The sequence below is a fragment of the Vanessa atalanta genome, chromosome 19, assembly GCF_905147765.1.
Source record: "Vanessa atalanta chromosome 19, ilVanAtal1.2, whole genome shotgun sequence".
NCBI classification, from domain to species: domain Eukaryota; kingdom Metazoa; phylum Arthropoda; class Insecta; order Lepidoptera; family Nymphalidae; genus Vanessa; species Vanessa atalanta.
The window spans coordinates 9,800,279-9,819,657 of NC_061889.1; the positions used below are offsets into that span (position 1 = coordinate 9,800,279).

Here is a 19,379-nt window from a genome sequence, read left to right on the forward strand (position 1 = left end):
TACGGAATGAATAGTTCAAGCAACTAAAGATTACTAATTAAATACAAATTCAAGTTAAATACAAAACTCTTCTGTAGTGTATTTTTAATTTTTCGAGTTTTGCATCAGCTCGGAAAGATCATAAATGTTTATTCGATGGATATTATAATTCTGATTTTTCGTTAATCCATAAAAACGATAGAAAATAATGTTATCAACAGTATTAACAGTAACAGCCCCATAAGACCTATTGACCAGAATTCCTGCTGTAACAGAGATTTGGAGCATATTATATACAACTGCCAAGCTTTTCCCTTTAACTCCACCCCGACTATTCTGTCCTCCGCTAATACGTTCATAAAGTATTATTCTGATATATAGGAATTTTAAACTTTTTTTTATAAAACAAGAACAAAACGTCATCTTAATTTACAGTGACAAGCACAGATAAGATATGCTAAAGCTTCGAAACAAAACGCATCTTGTGGTTTAAGCTTATGCATGTTGGTTTTAGAGTTTCTTTGGTTTGGTTAGTTACATTGTTAAATAGTCTGATATATTAATATATATTAGCTATGATATTTATTATGCCGCATATATATAATATGAATTAGTTTTTATTAATTTTCTACCAAAACCTTATTACTGAAAGAGGGTAAAAAAAGTTGAAGTTCTTGCGAGTGTAAATAAAACAAAGGCACAGTGTTGCCACCATTTATTTGAATTTTACTAAAAAAATTGAATAAAAAATATTGTATTTCATCAACATGTTATTTTAGAAATGAATAATATACAGTTGTAGAAAACGTCCCGCACGTGTCGCTATGTGCTAACGGTTTATTATGTCAGTTATTGTTATCGTATGTGGAGGTCGGCGACCGCGGCGGTCACGTGGTCGCGTGATGGTCGCGGCGGTGGTCGGGTCGCGGGGTCGCGGTCGCTCGGCTGGTGATGGTGTGTGGGACGGTGCTATGTGTTCAGTCTCACTCGCTGCCCTTAAACTAATCTTCTTCTTCGCCACTCTCGGATTCTGTTGAAGGTAAGTTGAAATGTTAGTGTTGAACTCTGTAAATAACAGTCTCTCAGACATTTTGGTTACTTGAAGATGCTAATTAGTATAGACTAGCTACCCTTTCTGGTAACGCACGGGTAGAATAAGGGTCTACGTATCCAGTCAGCATTTATTCCGACTCTTTTTGTCCGATTGTCCGAATTATCGAACAATCGTCTTCAGCCAATTTACACAAAACTACACCGCGTACCTACACATAAACCATTATGAAACCCGTGTAAAGATCCTTTCGGTACTTTTTGAGTTTGAGTGGGACTTTATTTTATGAAGTGAATATGATATTAATTAGTCCACTCTGAAATATCAGGTCAGCTAATGGTTCACAAGCATTACATAAATAGAAATAAATTTGAATGATTGTATAATTTAGCAATTCAAACAAGTTTATTTATATATATGGCCAAGAAGTATAGCTTGAATGTATGTATGTATATGTATGCTTACCCTCCTCAGCACTCTGAAGCCACTCAACGAACTTCTTCATCTGATCGAGGAACATCATCTTGCCCTTGCTGGAGTTGGGCTCACGGTACCACTTGAGAATCACCTCCTCGGATAACACGTTGGTCTTGTACAGCATCAGCACCAGCTTGCTGAATGCCCGCATGAAGCTCATATTCTCATAGCAGTACTCTTGGACCTGAAAATGTCAATTTTTATTAATATACATACATATATATATGTTATCTGTATCATTTAGAAGTAAATAATATGTAGGAATCTCCTAAACATGCATGCTTAGTACTTTCGATACCCATGGTCCAATGATTTTTCTGGGTAGAATTTAATAATGTTTAAAATAAACAAGGTTCAAAGCTATATTCTTAATAAAAGTTGTAGAAGTATACTAGCAATCACATTTTGCTCATAGTTTATTTCCTTAGTAAAGTAAAATTAGCAAACACAATGCCAAGCAGAATTAAAGGTTGATGTTAACTTTTAACTAGTTTTCGAAAAAGTTGAAGTCTAAAATAGTTTATGTAATTCACTGGTATTAACACACTAAAATATTCTAAAAACACAGAAACACAGACTGTTTCACAGACTGGAAATCAAAAACACATTACTTAATGAGTTCAACGATAATCTGTGAATTTAATCTCGCACACTTCGACACCGACCCGCTCGTCGAGAGCACGGGTCGGCTCTAATCGTGTGCCAAATTCAAATATATTATGGTATACTATGTATGTGTGTTATTAAAACCAATATTTAAGATTTTTCGGAAATTAAAATTATATTAATACAATAAACTACTGATATACGCTATTTCAACATCATATAAAAAAATACTATAAAAACCTATCAATTATAAAAAACTTTACTGAATTGATTAATAACTGGATTCGCCTTGTTCTATTTTATCAAAAAGATAATGGAAACATTAATTATAATAAAAAATATATAATTAATTAATTTACTTTTTACTGTGTCCTGTAGATAAAAATGCGACGATTAACTTATTAAAATGATAAGAACGTTAATCTTAAGAAAAAGACTACGAACCTTTGTTAATAACGCGATCTCAGCCTTGGCGGACTGAGCGAACGCGGCCAACAGCGGCGTATAATTGCGCAAGTGCTTCGCCGCTTGCTCGGCCAATAATTCTTCCTTTTTGTTCCACTCGCCACGAGACATTACGCATTGCCAAATCTGAAAACAGCTCACATGTCATATCGTGTTTAAAATCAAATATTTGCCATTCAGAATTATTAATTGCTCAGATTGCCATATCGACAGTGCGTTGCAACAAACTGGACGATCATAGGAACGGCCGAAAGACTCGGCCGAGCCAAGCTCGTAAAGTCACGTCACACAGCTCCGACTCGTCATCAAGTTTCATCATTGAAAATTTTACTATCATAGATTTTAATTCCATACTATTTTTTATTCTACCATGCGAGATAGCATTGATTTTTTTATTTTTTAGTATAGCATGCTATGCATTTTAGTTTTTTTTTTAAATATAATGTACGTGTATGTAGTGGGCGACTTACGATGGCGACGACCTCGTGGTCGGGGATGGCGTGTCGCTGCGCCATGTCGCGCAGCTCGGCGATGAGGTCGCGCACGGGCCGCTCGTCCGCCAGCTGCTCCAGCAGCGCCTGCGTCAGCTCGCGACGGGCCTCCTGGCGACGGCAGAGAACCGTTTATGACGTAACATCGATGTAGCCTCTTATGTACATTTGCCCTCGTACTCATCTCTTAGTGTAACACTTTGTGATCTATTATAAGCAGAAGGGACAGAGCATTTGCGATCTCATGTTTAAACGGCGCCTTGCCGGTATTTTCCCATACAATCCCAACATTTGTGTCACATACCTGCGAGGCTTGCGCGCGATGCAGCCGCAGTAGTTCAGCGAGGCCGCGGGAGGCGAAGGAGGACGCCAGCACTTCTTCGCTGCGACGGTTCAGCGGAAGGAACTCCAGCAGTCTGTGCAAAAAGACAATCCATATATATAAAACGATTTTTTAATTCATCGCGAATTAAATTTGGAAATATAAGGTAATTTGAAAGAAGAATTACAAATAATAATTAGAAATCCCAAAATAACAATAGATAAACTTAAGAGCAAATTGAAATGTAGCGACATCAATGACAACGTCGCCAATGAAACGACGAGCCAGTACGTGCCGCGCTTGTCTGCCCACTGCATTAGCGTACAATTTTCATATAAAAAATTGCGATCGAATGTAATGGGTATTAGAAAATATACCCCATGTGATTAGTAGTGCACTTTATAGTCAGACTGTACAAAGTAATTATTTATTATTTCAAACAAGTCTCGAACTCGAAAACAAATAAAGTCATTGTTAGTTAGGCCTGTGCAACAATATCCGAATACCTGCCTACAACTAACCTACCTAATTTAACCTTACAGTCTTAAGTCTTTATTTAAATCAATTCGGACTTTATTATAATGTATATCAAAATGGTAACAGCAAGGCAACCAGTGCTATAAATGTGATCTAAAACAGTTACGTGAATACCTGCCCTCCAGCTGCCCCTTCTTGAGCGCGGTGACGAGCGAGGTGACGCCACGCTCCTGTTTGACGGTGGAGAACACCTCCAGCACGAAATCCAGCGCCAGGTTGTCCTTTAGCAGGTGCTCGTTCACCAACACCAGCAGCACCGACGGCGGCACGCAGCCGTTACCTGCACGGGGACATATTGTTACACAGTGATCTTTTTTTCACACGGTGGTAAGGCTTTGCTTTTGCTTTGCTTTGAATCATAATACTTTCTTCTAGTTTTTGCGGTTTGAAATGTGAGTAAGCTCAAATAGCTAAGTAGCATAAGGGCATAACATCTTAGTTTAAATGTTTATAAAGTTCTAATGTTTATGGATAGTGGTGACTTCATATTTTAAGAAATTCTTATTATATAAAAAGGTTTTTTATAGACCATTTGAGAATAGACTACAATGAGTTACAAAAAATGCTTGCAATATACTATATTGTTTTAGATATGTATTAAAGCTAGTGAATCGATTCACAATAAAATATACTGTGTCCGAGGACGAGCTATAAAGTCACTTTAGCACACTTCGACACCAATGCAACTATTTAAGGAATGAATTGGCTCTAATTGGGTGCATATTGTACTGTTTCATTTTACTTTTCATATTAAAAACTTGTAATTGAAACTTAACTATTTTTTCGCCTGATCTTTATGAACGTTATATGTAGAATTTTGCATTCATGTTTGAGAGATAAAAATAAATTAGTTACAATAGTTTATACTATTCAATTTATAATTTATAAATATCATTAATTTCATTTACAATTATTTATGCATTCACCAGATATGTCGCCGCGTCTGTACGCGATAAACTCAAAAACTATCAGATGGATTTATATACTGTTTTCACTAATAGGAGTGATTTATGAGGAAGAATTACGTGTATAATTTATTAAGATTTTGTGTCAATTGACTGAAATATGATGACGATTGTTGAAGTTAACGGAAAAAATATGCCGACCAATAAAAATGTATATTATGATATAAACTTTTAATCGACGCCTTCTATACGACATATTCTACTTATGTAAACCGGGTCTGGTAGCGTAAATATATTTTTTTAATAGAATACGTACACACATTAAATATAGCTAAGTGTTGTCTTTAACTAAAATCGAAAAGAACAATGTTTAATAATCGTACATACCAATCCATAGTGCAGTCATCCGCGCCAATTTGATGCGTTGTAATGGTTCAAAGCCTTTCAGGTACACTAGAACCTGAAATTAATGAAACCTTTGTTTTATTGGCATATATTTACACTTATATTATTAACATAAGTGGGCATTAAGAGTAAAATAATATTCTTTGTCTCTCATAGGAGGCTAACGTTATTGACGATCGGAAGTCAAGGTTCGACAACTTTCACATAACAGGAAACAAATTTGATACTGGATTCATTTTTTATGACAATAACAATTGATATTGAAATTGACATAACTATAATTTAAATAAAATATTAATCTAAAAATAAAATGTTCCATTATAATCTGCAAAGGACATCTTCTTATACCTTATACGCTATCTGATACGGTCTTCAATAGTTGAAAATTGAAACAATTTGTTACATGGAAAGATATTAATCAGACACACTCACCTTTTTCATTTCCTCTTCAAACATCTTTTCTAGATATTTGTAGCGACGCATTAACTTCACGAATACCTGTTGAAAAGTTTATAGTCTTTAGCAACAATTCAATATCTATATGATAAACATATAATTAAATAATATATCAGCATTAAAACGAACGAGAATGTGATTATCCACATAATATTTCAGTACTCTAGCCATTTTTATCATCATTTTAGCGTTTAACTTCAAGCCACACCCACATACCACATCTTTTGAACTACCCTCACACGTTTTCCAAACATACCCACCCTTACACTTACTTCACAAAAATTATAAGCGATAAGCCCTTTAAAGTGTATGTTTTTTTTCCTTATTCTACTCATCATTGTGTGTGACCGCCCTTGAACTAGTAGCATGCTAGCTAAGCTAAGATCCTAGGTTCAATTTACAGGTTGGGCCTATTAAAAGGGTTTCAGTCAGTCCCGAAATTTTCAGTAGAAATCCAGTGTTTGAAAGTTTCAAATAAATGACATCATGAAAAGACAAGTTTTAATCCATTATTATGATTTAAATTACAATTATAAGTGTCATTGTTGACTAATTTAAAATTATATGGAATTTAAATTTAAAGAAATGTAATTGACATTGCAAACAGGCTAAAAATATATGATTCAATTAATCCAAGACGGCTAAGTAGATTAACATCAATCCCAGTCAATTTAAACCGAGGGAAAACATAACCCATATCAATTGATTATCATATATCTGACAACTGTGACTTACACAGGAATGATTGATTAAGTAAGATATTTTATTATCTCAGTTGAAAATGAATCTATTACTATTGAAGTAGATTTTTTACTAGATATTCATCTACCATCTTCATACATCTATCATCTGACTTAGATATATAAATACACACCTGTTCGAAGTTGCGCATCGTCTCCATATCTTCGCTGGCATTGAAGATACATGTGTTGGTCTTAGGGCTTTCCCCGTCCATCGACACGGAGCCGCCGGGAACTGGCAGAGATTATATAATTAAATAACATTGATAATGTTATTTTTTAATTTAATAATTTTAATAAATTATCAGATATAACGAACGAAATGTTTCAACATGAAATTTCAGGACTCTAGCCTAAATTTTTCATCACTTTAACAAGAATATCATAATTATTTAACACAATAGTCTAAGTTTTGTCATTTCATAAAACTAATTATTGAATAAATTTGACCTAGAGTTATCTAATTCCTGCTAACAGTTTACTTTTATGTCAATAATAATAATGTTAAATAAATATATTACTTTTAAATGTTCTTTAATTTTTCTGATCCATATTTTCTTCTGGATTTTATTCAGAAAAAGTTTCATGTAGACTTATAATGACAAAAATATTTGTATTGTGCTTATTATGAGTTTCTATCTTATAAATCCAGGTTTAGCTAATCGTAACGGAGGCAATACTCACGCAGCAGCCCCCCGGCGATAAGCACGTCGAATATGACCTCGCCATAGCGGCGATAGTCGAGCTTGGAGCCGGCAGCGTCTAGGAACTTGTACGCCGCGTCCAAGTCGCCGCCCGCGCGCTCCAGTCCGCACACCAGAGCGTCGCGGAAACCGTTCGGATCGTACTTCTCTTTCTCATCTGAAACGATTACACCGTTATTATACATGCACACAGATAATTATCTTTATTATGAGTGACTTGGCTGTGAAACAACCGCTGTAACGGTATAATTACGCGTTACATTTTTATAAATATGAAATGCTATATAAATTGAGTAATTTTTACATATTCATATAAAAAATATCACGTTATAAATACTTCAAAATAATTATAATTTTACGCCCGTTAATCCTACTGAATATGATATGATTATGTATTATTTGTGTACAATGTACTAAAAGTATGACTATAGTTAAGAGTAACCGAGCTGTGTAACCTTGGTGTCTAAATAGATAATGAACTGTTATTTATATCACCCATTAGTAATGGAATAAGCTCCACCTCCACCTACTTAATAAGCTGATGAGGTCTTTTCCCAGCACGTGTCAGAAACATAAGCCTTCATTACGTAATATTTTAACTTTACAAGATTATGTTCTCTGTGACGTCATAACCTATCACATGACACACGAAACCCCGCTTTGCTTTCTTACGACACTTTGTCCCGACACCAGCAATGAAGTTCATATATATAACCTATTACGGTCCAGAAAAGCGGTATCTAAATATGTATTTGCTATATTTAAATTGTATAAAACTATTTTCAATTGTGTTTTGTAACAGTTCGGGAGTCAATTAGCATAATGTTATATTATACCCTGTAATACAATTTTTAAAATCAAAGTATTTATATGCCTCTGTAAACTAATCTAGTACAAGCATTAAAAATAATAACATTTAACTAGTATTAAATTTCTATTGATTTCCAGAATGTTGATATTTGTTTGAAAATGAGAATTTAAATATATAAAAAATAAAGTAACCTGAAAATGTGGCACTGCTCTGCTAGAGACTCCTTAATTTTTGAAGAGGGTTTTAATGTAATTTAATAGTTCGTTCTGAATCGTAAATGAAAGCGGCAGGTTACAAGCGTCAGTGTTCATAAATTAACGCAAACAGGGTAAACGCATCCCATCTCCTCGACATAGTTGAACGTGAAGTGGAGTTCACTGTACAGGAGACCGAACGACCAGCAGTGTCAATTAGCGGGACTTCATAGTTATAATTCGCTCGTCCTTATTAATAATTTAGATGTTGTATAAAAACAGTTAAAATATTATTAAAGTTAACCTAGCTACAGGGTTGGTGGGGTGTAGCACTGACTAGGCATTGAAGGATGCGCTTAATAAAAAAAGAAACCTAAGTTACTAAGATACTGAATCTACGAGACACTAAAGTGTATAAATTGAAAATTCTAAATTTAAATTCTTATATTGAATTATATTCGCGATAAACTCATTAAATATGCCTTCTTGAGGATTATGTGTTTAGTCATAAATATAACAACAAGAGTCGATTTGTTTCGCTTGGTTCATTTTTATAGATCTATATTTTTAAAATATCTGATAAATGACGCAAGTATCTTGAAATTGTGTTTAATAGGTCATTAAAAATGACTATCGATACTATCTATAATTTATTTTTAGATTCTTAGATTGTACAATCAGATTTACTACGGCTTACAGATTGCGTAGTAATGAACCGCGACATATTACAAATATTTAAAATATTATAAAAGCGATAACGTCTCTCGGTTTTCATTCAAAGGTCGAGATTTTTGCTGAGATATATTTAGGCATATGCCTGTGAAAATAACGAAACTGCGAGTACATGATACCTATTTAATTATTAATATTTTAAGGTGCTAAATGTTTTAAAGATGAATATACTTAACATCACGTATCTGCTGTTTCGTTATAAATTAAACAAAATAATGAATGTTAGAATTTATGACAGAGCGGTAATCGCCATTCGGACGCCATGTGTGACGAGGGCACATCACCACAGACGCAGTCGTGAATATATAAATATCAGATTCAACATTAACTCACGACTGAATATATTAATGTTGAATCTGATAAGACATTTTATAATTTAAATAATTAATTAGTATAACATGTTGTAAGATTGCTTGTTTAAATTACTATTTAAATATAAGATCTAGTCAATGTCCACACTTTAGTAGAGACGGTTGAAACACTTCCAACTTCCTTATATCTTGTCAGAGATAGCCTATTACTGTTGGTAGCTCGACCCAGGAATCTAATAGTCTAGAAATCAGCAACCAAACAGTCTACTAGATACAAGGCACTCATTTAGCACGTACCGTCTAATCATAAACTCGAATGAGCATCACTAGGCATCATTCGACATTATCTCGTGACAATCATCAAAACAAAATTACGTCCATATCGTAAAGCACTTTACGCGTACGTCACTGTTCAGTACTCAGACCACTCTTAATAAATAACACGTCGATATACTGTTCGTGTTTATATAAAATTTCCACAATGAATATTCATAGTTATTTAATAATGACAGTTTTAATAACAATTCGAACGAGCTGGCTTCTATAGAGATTACGTGCTTTATTCGCGTTGTCTTGTTTTTAGTTATTTGTGATAAATGATAAAAGATGAATTGTTATGACAGAACTTAAAATATTTTTTGCCGATTTCTCGAATGAGACGAGCTTGACAACTAGCTGTCTTTCCACGAACCCATCAATTTTGTTTAGTTACATTTATTTCAATCACAGTTAAAATACACAAAATAAATGTGGTTTCAGTTGGCCGTAGGATAAAGGCGCCCCCGTGCGTTGAGAAATAATCGATCCCTACTCACTTCTTTTTTTTATGAACTATCAGTTACTTTTAAAATAATCTATACTAATATTATAAATGCGAAAGTAACTATGTCCGCCTGACACTCTTTCATGGCCAAAGAAATTTCATAAGAGCAAACTTGAACACAAACAAAACGCAAGCGAAACCGCGAGACAACTAGTTATTGATAACCGTCAAAATTATCCCATACGAACAAATAGGTACGTCTAGTCATCATTTGATTCCTAGGGGACCTCACCTAAGGGGAAACTGGTGCACCAATCCGCTTTTCCCCATGATAGCGACACACACATACAGCCGAATTATATTACATAATTACATTTGTAATAAAAACCTTACATCTGTAAAAAAAATCGACCGGACTATTAATGAATTGTAAAGTTCATCAAATTAATTGTAAATCTACTTCGTGCAGTTAACGAGCATCAAAACGCCGGGAATGTTTCCAACTTCATATACTTCCCGGAACGATGACGTGGCAGACAATTTTCGTTATCACGGACGATTAAATGTTAAGATAACATTTAAACGCATTGATGCAAACAAAACATTTTCTTTGATATTATTTTCTTTCCAAGTAGTCAAATGTAAAGAAATTACGTGACAAATACTTGTTAAGAGCAGTTAGTACTAGATAAAACTATTCGTTCGTTTTTCTTTTATAATAAGTGTTTACACGGCCGAGGCAATATTTTTTTTAGGTTTTGTGGCAAAGGGGATACACTTGGGTAATTATTTTTTTAACAACTATATTCATTATTCTTATTTCACCCGTACGAAGCAGGCGCGGGCAGTATAATACAATGAAATTAATATTAATACACAATCCTTGTTCCGCACGTCTGATTTCTACTTCAACAGCACGCCATGTTTTTTTTTTATCTTATGCGTTCACGAGAATAGCGATCGGAGGATGACGACTAAATGAAAGCATGAATTACAAATTAATTTAATTTTACTGACGGAATTGTTACGAGACTAATGTGTGCAGATAGAAAACATAACGTAGCAAGATGTTCTTATATTCATTGTTACCGCATGTTAGGAATTAAAATTTCGCCTGGAGGACATTTTTTTTTAATTTTTAATATTTTGTCTCGATTTAAAATCAAATTTAAATCAGTCAATGCACCACCAACCTTCAGTACAAATATGTTAAGTACTTTATGCCTGTACACTGGCTCCCTTTAAACCGGAACACAAGAATACTAATAAAGCCTACCAAGTAATTGTTATTTTCTGTAACTAAATTGGGAGATGACTTATTTTATTTATATTTTTACCGATAAGTTTACTTTTAATGATACAATGTTTATTAACAGAAAAAAATATCCATCGTTTATTTTCACATTGTAAAATCCCCGTATTTTCCTTTCAACTTCTGTCAGCATCCCCGGGCACATCCCGTGGGATTCCACGACCGTTCTTTAGTACGTCTATCTTTTCGGTCTTTGTTACATTAAGTTCGAAATTTAAACCAGCACGACAAGACTGAATTACATTGCAATATTTTTTTCTAATTTGGGTTTAAGCAGTCCTGCCAAATCTATGTATATCTATAAAAGACCGCTGTATTTTGTAAACGAATCACGAAAAACCAACGTAATAATTTAACATGAATTTTATTTGATTAATATCGACGTGTTTCAAAGAATTATGGGTAAATATTATTATATAATATAACTCAACGTCTAACGTAGCCAGAGCAACGCGGGGCCGGGTCTGCTAGTAAGTTTATAAAACGTTAGAAACACATTTAAAATTGAAATCCAATCCACACAATTACAAAAAACATAAGTATCAAGATTAGTTACATAGATGGTAGGCAGACACAAAGGCTGATTAGTTTTTATAGGAATTGTGTTATCAAAGGTTTATAAGGAAGTGTTAATGAAACTCAATGTCACCGGTGAGCCTTGTCCTGGCAGACTTATGTTTATTTAATCACTACTGTATACGTATACTGGAAATTTATATCCAACTTGATTGTATCGTGATAGATATACATTTTCAATAGTATATTTTTAAATATTACGTAATAAAAATTTGTTAAAAAAACAAGGAATTCAACAAAACCTAATCTAAACCTAACCAATCAACTTCATCGTGCATTTCTACTAAAAGAAATTGACAATATAAAATATAGATAACCTGGTAATAATAGAAAAAATAACAGAATTTTCAAAATCAAAGTTTGATAATGAAAAGTCTTACGTGGAGAAGTTAAAAATAAAATTAAAAAAAAACTTTTAGTAGAAAAACCACTCAAGACAAGAGAATAAATTCATAAGCACCAATTTAAATAATGTAAAATTTGAAACAGGTATAATTTAAAAGATATATAAATAACTATTTTAACACGGGCCTAATAAATGTTGTAAATTGTATTCAAATTGATACGCACGACCAACAGGTAATAATTGATTTAAAAAAACATCTATGACAAGTTATGAGAAAAACAAACACAATCAATATCCACTTTAGTTACAAGTGTTTTATTGAATCCCTATTTTATTATATACACTTTGTATATTTATATAAAGTCAGTTTTGACTGAGTGATCCGAAACCTGCCTACATAAGGTAAATAAAAGAATATCGTACAATTGTACACAGCTATCAGATACCAACAAAATACTTTTATTAATAAATTAGAATTAATAATTACTTAAAGCCCTGTTTATTTTTAATTTTGATTAATATTCACATCAAAATAAATTTATTGCAATTTTATATTTAAAAATCTTTTATTATTATATGATCGTAAAAATTTAAATAGATTTATTATTATTATTATGCTATTTCAGACTTCAATTACTTTGTTTCTAACGTGTTTGTGTTATGAGTAATTATATGATATTCATAAATTAAATCTTTGTTTACATGCTTCAATATTGTTAAATAATTAATTATTATTAACGCTATTTGCATAATAAACACAATAACTATAAAAAATTACATTTATGATTAATCCAATAAGAAAATAATTGTAGTGTGATGTGATCCACAAACTAAGCTATATATTCATTAACTTTATGTCAATATAATTACATTCTAATATATTAAAGGGTGAACATGAGTTTGTTTTTTACAATTTCATGTATTAACTATTCAACCGATCACTATGCATTTTAGTATAAATGTAATCTGGGTTTTCTATTGACAAGGACATAAGGTATCTAACCTCTTTTACCTTGTCGGCCTAGCAAGTCATTGTCAAGCCCTTGTCGGAAACTAACTCATTATAAAATAAATTATGATAAACTTACTTCATTAACATCATTTCATTGAAATTAGTTTTTTGTCATTTATTTTTCCTACAATGCTGTGAAGGTGACCTTACCATGAGGCATATGCTTATCCGCCTTCTTAAAATAATGGATTCTCTTTCCTTTAATTATAGACCGATAACCTACATCCTATGTTTATTATTGTTATTATAGTAATACATTATGTTATATGTTATGTTAACAGACATTTAATTAATATATGTGTGTCATTATTTGTTATAATTGAATAACTACTTAATTTCTTGCAATTAATTCTCGTTGAATCTACATTCTGAACCAATGGAAACTAAGTTAAGGTTCATATGTGCTTGTTGAGATAGTTTGAACCAATGTTTGCTTATTTGAAGATGTTTTTTTAAATCAATTGTAATTTATTATTATTAATTAACAATGTTTATGTACTAGGCAAATAAAGTAAATAAGAAAAGTATTCTTAATTGTACACATTTGTTATATGTTAAATATTAATACAAACTATATAGTTAAGAGGACAAAAAATCATATTGATTGTAAGTCTTGATGAGGCTTTGCTAAATATGAAATATTTTGAAATGACACTTAAAGTGAACAAAAAACGAAACTTTATACGAATATTATGCAAGTGTCACTTCAATCAATTTATCTGTATTAAAATGAGGACATATTAGAAATATATGTATATTATTTAATATCTCCTTGGTCCAAGTTTAAGGTCAATGTACTATATCAAAACAGATATTACTGTAGTTGAAATTGTTAATTGATAAAACAACTATAAATAATAATATAATCATGATAATGATTAATGGTAAGAACATAACTTTCTTCTGCAACAAGGCAACTAACGTCCAGCAATCATGACCTACTTAGAATGAATTATTGCCAGCTAAGGAGATTTTAGTCTCTCCAAGCATATTCCTTGCCAAATATCTGCCGATCAAGGTTGGAAAATTGCGAATATATTCAGACGTTAAGCTTGAACAAAATATAGATGTATTCACTACATTGTTAATTTCCGGACAAAAAATAGCATGTAGCATCGTGGATGGACAATGAGTAAACAAAAATTTCAACAAATACGTAATTAGCGTGTGATCGTTGTTTTAAAAAACATGACTGGATTAAATGTAACTAATATATAAAATTGTATTTTTATTACATTTAACTCACCTCTTTTTCTGGTCTTGATCCGTTGACCCGATAATACTGGTTTTTCTACCTTCTGACTCATACAATATATTGCTGAAACAAACACACGTGGCAATTAAGATCATGTTCGGGGTCCGTTAGGTGCATGTCGGGGGGTCATCGGCCGCGTTCTCTCCTCGCAAGATTATATACCACTAATTATATTGTTATAACCCTATCAATTAAAATGACGCTTACTTACTAAGAAAGCAAGTTAATCGCCCCTAGTACAGCGACCGTGTCTCCCTATAATACAGCCTGATAAACCCTTTTCGAATCTATGACTCAGCAAGGACTAAATGAATATCGCGTGATTCTAGCAAATTCAGCACAAAAAGGACAAAGATCGACTTATATTATATACATGCTACTTATGTGATGTGCACTGATACTCACATAGTTACAGGTTATGTAGGAGCCTTTTACTCCTTTTGCGAGTTCTCTCGGACTGCGCCTGTTCAGAAAAGAAAGAAACGCTGCTACGGTCTCTATTCCTTTGAGAGCTAGAGACAACGTGTATGGAGTCGCCGGATATCCGGTATTGTAGGTCACAAATATCGATTTGAATCTTCGGGCTTCTTTTTCTCTTTTATTTATAAGAATTAATTTGATTTCTAAAGAAAGCTAATATTATAATTGACCATAATACTTACTAAGAAGCATCAAATCATAAAAATATATTAAATAAAAGCAAAGACAGTATTTCGAAATATTAATTCGCAAAAAAAGATACGTTACGATATTGGTGAACAATTGTAACTTAAATTTAATAATAGTATTTTATAGGTACAGCACGGTAATTTGATAAATTTTATGACGCTTTAATGAAAAATCTTAATTTGAAAGGAAAACATATGACTAAAAATGGCAGTGAAAAATATTTTCATAGACAAGATTTTTTTTTTAACACTTATTATTGTGTAGACTACAGAACAGTATTTTTATTCCTTGTCAATCTAAACTTACATTTATTTATATAACAACTAAGATAATTATTATCAATAAAATTTACTACAGGTTGCAATTTGCATAAATTTTTTTTAGGTAATAATTTCACGGGTCTTTTTTTTCTCCGATATTTATTACTTATAATTTGTTTGACATTGACATTTGTCAGTAATTTCTAAGTTTTAGGGTTATGTTTGGTACAATTCTATAATTTCGACATTTTACTTTAACATAATAATTATCCTTATTAAAACTGATGTCATGACCATTTTACTCTATTCTTATTAAAATTTAAGTCTAGGTATCATTAAATACAAGAAGAATTTCCACCATGGCAAACTCTATATTAACCAAAGTAAGTTTTTTATTATTCTAAAATGTAATAATTAAAATTAATTTTATATAGAAATCAAATGTTTAATGATAATGTCCTAAAATCTTTTAGATCAGTCCATTATGGAAGTTACCATCGTCAACATTAATTCAACCCTCACGATCGACCACTTCCAAACATTTTAATCCGAAATACAAAAAGCACCGCGCACAAAAATATCTTAAAATAGACCTACCAGACATGAATGAAGATGAAGGTAAATTAAGTCCGGAAAAGATGAGGCAGAAGATGAAAGAGCGGGGATTGATGCCACCGCGGCCTTGGATGGAACGTCCGTTTTATATTTCTGCAACAGGTAATTAAGCCTTAAAACTATTTCTTATTGTATAAGCCAAGCTTTTAGCCGTCATTATCCTCTCATGGACATAGGCCTCTCCCAATTTGTTTCCAAATATCCTTTTGTCTCCCTACTGTCTGTCTGCATCTAGTCGGACACCAATTTCTTAAGAGCTTATTACAAAAGAAATATTTTTATTAATATGTTGTAATAGTCTATTAATGTCGCAATGCTGGGCTAAGGTTTTCTCTTATTTTGAAAATAACTGCCAAAAGCTATCACTGCCAGTTGGTGGATTGGCAGAATTTTATTGAAATTAGACACATGTAGGTTTCCTCACAGTGGTTTCCCTTTACCACCAAGCACAATATGAATTATAAGCAAAATATAATATAAAAATTCATGTATACACAATGGTATAAAAATGTTTTCAGGTGGTGTCTTTGAGGGGTATGTTCCACCGGAAGGGGATGGTAAAGCTTCACTAGTATCCACAACTCGTGCAAAACAAACAGTACAATTGCTAGAGAAAAAATCCAAATCTATGATGGCCATCCGTAAGATCAAGTCTTATGAAGAAGACTTTGATAGTAAGGAGTTCTGTCAAGAAGCTCAAAACATTTACATAAAAGCTCATGAAAGTTTGGCTAACAATGATAAATATGCTTTGAGAAAGTACGTCACTGAGAAAGCATACCCAGAGTTCCGACACAACAGCTTCTTAAAGACAATAAGGTGGAGATTTTTAGACTCATTAGAGCCCCCACGTGTAGTTCATGCACGTTGCACTGATATTATCAGCAAGGAAAATATCTTTGCTCAGGTATATTTTAATCATAGTTTGTTTTTAAAGGGAATATGATATCAACAGAAACTCAGTCTGGAGTCAATAAATGTGATATTAAGTTTAATTGCTTATTTAGATCTTATATTTGTTAAGCATTTGCAATATTAGAAAATATGTAAAATATTGCTATAAAATCCATTAGACACTGTCACTGCCACCCTAATTTTTAAAAAAAGTGTACTTTTTTCTAAAGTCTTTTAGTGTAGGCATAGGAGTGAGTTTTCATTAGAGAAGCTATTTTAGCCAAAATATAAGCAAATTTCTTCAAAATTAAAGTATCGATCAATCAAGTTGATTTTTGGCATCTTTATACAATAATGCTGATGGTCCTGCAGGTTTTTTAAATGTATAATGAAATATCACCAAAAAAATTGTGGATTATATATGTATTGAGTATATGAAAATGTGTACATTTAGCATAGTATAATTTAAAAAAAATGTCATCTACCAAATAAGTTTATTGTGTGATCTTACTATTTTATTTTTAATATATGGTATTTGACTATGGCTTTCCTTTGGACATAACTATACGAAATATTTGAGTGTTTCGTACTTAAACTACAACTTAACTAACCACTCAACTACAGGATGAATATTCTTTAATCTGATTTTAGTTTTTAAACTTATTTTTTTATTTACAAACACAATAATCAAAAACGGTATTGCTTACTATGATGATATAATTATTAAAAAAATATGGATTTTTTATCAATTAAGGACAGAACAAAATTTTGAAAATCAAATTAATATATCATCTATTTGTTTTCAGGTGACCGTCCGTTTCCACACGCGGCAGCAGCTTGCCGTATACGACCGCTTCGGTCGTTTGATCCATGGCAGTGAGATCGTTGCTAAGGATGTTCTCGAATATATTGTTTTCGAAAAACATCTTTCAAACTTGTACGGCACGTGGCGCGTTCACGACAAAATCATACCGGACTGGGCGCCTCCTAAAGATCCCTCTAAGCTGACAAGGCTTAAGCCCGAACCTGAGCCCGTGTCGGTCGTTGTGGAGGAAGAAGTGGAGCAGCCAGCGATAGCTGATAAATAATTTAAATAATAAATAAATAGTTTAGCAATGTTGTCTGTTGTTTATTTTGTATTCTGATTTACTATAACCTCTATAATCAATAAATAAAACTATAAATAATAAAACCGAATAAATCTGACATTCGAGGACATTCTTCCACGAAACGTTTTCGTCATTGAAAATTAAATTTCAGTGTAGTTGCTGCTTAATATTTTTATTTTAACACGTTGACAGTCCCTGCATCACATATGATACAAATTTATCTTTCACCATACGTCCTTGCATCACATCTGATGCAAGTAGGCGTACAGACTCTACACCGTTTATTGGCGAGGACGTCTGAGTTAGGGAAATAAATATTATTAGGACGTCTAGAATAGATATTAACAAAAGTAAAACACCAATGAACCAACACATTTTTTTTATAGAATGAAAATATTGCTAAGACAAAAAATCAATGAAATTCGTTAAAGCATGGGATACAAAATGGCTTATTACATTGCTTACACTCTGTGTGTACCTGAGGTGATTTCTTCTGAGCTTCTTTTGTGGTGCTGCCAGCATCCTTCAATTTCTTGTAGCAACTAAGACAACGTTTTCTTGCAATTTTACCATTAGCTATTCTAGGTATATTGGTAATTTTATGCGATGAAGCCATTAGAGATCTTGATGGCCCTGTAGCGGGTACAGCTAATGCTCCAATTGTTAATATTTTTTTTATTATGTATTCATGGCCAGCTAATAATCTAAATTTTTTGGTTGGATTTAATTCATTGTGAAGGATGATGGCGTTCACAACTCCAATAGACAAAATATCTGCTGCTATCTTTTTGTACCAAATACATGTCTTTCGCACAGGAGAATTGTAGCTTGCTAATTGATCCGCTAGATCAATTCCTTTTTTTCCATTATTGTACGTAAGCACCATCTTTGGTTTCATGATAGGTCGAAAACCTCCAGATAGCTGCATTTCATGATTGTGGCATGTAGATAACATGAAAATATCACGTTTGTCGTGCCATTTGAGGCACGTCATGCAGTCATTTTGTTGAGCGGCGACTTCACCCCTTTTCAATGGTTGGTGTACCACCTCATAAGGAAGCCCTCGCCTTATTTTTCTGACAGTTCCACAAAAATCAGTTTTCTGGTTTTTAAGAAATCTAGCTAAAGGTACACTGGTATAATAATTGTCTGCGATCAATCTCTATGATCTATTGATCACGACTCAAATTTACGACAACAGATCCTGGTTTATCTAAGCCTTCAACTTGTTCATCCTGGCCACAATAAATTTTATAGCTCCAGGTATATCCATTTGAAGCACATAATTTATAAATTTTCATACCATACTTGTTAGACTTTTGAGGATTAAATGTTCTAAATGCTAATCTACCCCTAAATCCAACCATAGACTCGTCTACTGC

The 19,379-nt window shown here is 32.8% G+C and overlaps 2 protein-coding genes across 2 annotated transcripts; one reads left to right on the forward strand and one right to left on the reverse strand.

Annotated features, from left to right (window-relative positions):
- Nucleotides 1-679: 679 nt before the first annotated feature.
- LOC125071358 (protein krasavietz) lies at nt 680-15,005 on the reverse strand. Its single transcript, XM_047681570.1, has 12 exons — nt 14,856-15,005; nt 14,442-14,513; nt 7,119-7,295; nt 6,569-6,669; nt 5,671-5,736; nt 5,221-5,293; nt 4,043-4,208; nt 3,374-3,485; nt 3,049-3,180; nt 2,558-2,704; nt 1,496-1,691; nt 680-1,009 (listed from the first exon to the last, which is right to left on the reverse strand). The coding sequence occupies exons 2-12, from the start codon at nt 14,500-14,502 to the stop codon at nt 981-983; spliced, it is 1,260 nt and encodes a 419-aa protein (XP_047537526.1). The 5' UTR covers nt 14,503-14,513; nt 14,856-15,005; the 3' UTR covers nt 680-980.
- A 570-nt stretch (nt 15,006-15,575) lies between these two features.
- Nucleotides 15,576-18,008, forward strand: LOC125071325 (probable 39S ribosomal protein L45, mitochondrial). The gene is made up of 4 exons (XM_047681523.1): nt 15,576-15,762; nt 15,853-16,096; nt 16,513-16,901; nt 17,695-18,008. The coding sequence occupies exons 1-4, from the start codon at nt 15,739-15,741 to the stop codon at nt 17,974-17,976; spliced, it is 939 nt and encodes a 312-aa protein (XP_047537479.1). The 5' UTR covers nt 15,576-15,738; the 3' UTR covers nt 17,977-18,008.
- The last annotated feature ends 1,371 nt before the right edge of the window (nt 18,009-19,379 follow it).

Excerpts from the sequence above, each read along its gene's own strand:
- LOC125071358 (XM_047681570.1), bottom strand. The coding sequence starts at position 14,502 with ATGAGTCAGAAGGTAGAAAAACCAGTATTATCGGGTCAACGGATCAAG. Across the intron at positions 7,296-14,441 it reads GATCAAGACCAGAAAAAGAG|ATGAGAAAGAGAAGTACGAT; the intron begins GTGAGTTAAATG and ends TAATCGTTTCAG. Across the intron at positions 3,486-4,042 it reads AAGGGGCAGCTGGAGGGCAG|ACTGCTGGAGTTCCTTCCGC; the intron begins GTATTCACGTAA and ends CTTTTTGCACAG.
- LOC125071325 (XM_047681523.1), top strand. The coding sequence starts at position 15,739 with ATGGCAAACTCTATATTAACCAAA. Across the intron at positions 15,763-15,852 it reads CAAACTCTATATTAACCAAA|ATCAGTCCATTATGGAAGTT; the intron begins GTAAGTTTTTTA and ends AAAATCTTTTAG. Across the intron at positions 16,097-16,512 it reads GTTTTATATTTCTGCAACAG|GTGGTGTCTTTGAGGGGTAT; the intron begins GTAATTAAGCCT and ends AAATGTTTTCAG.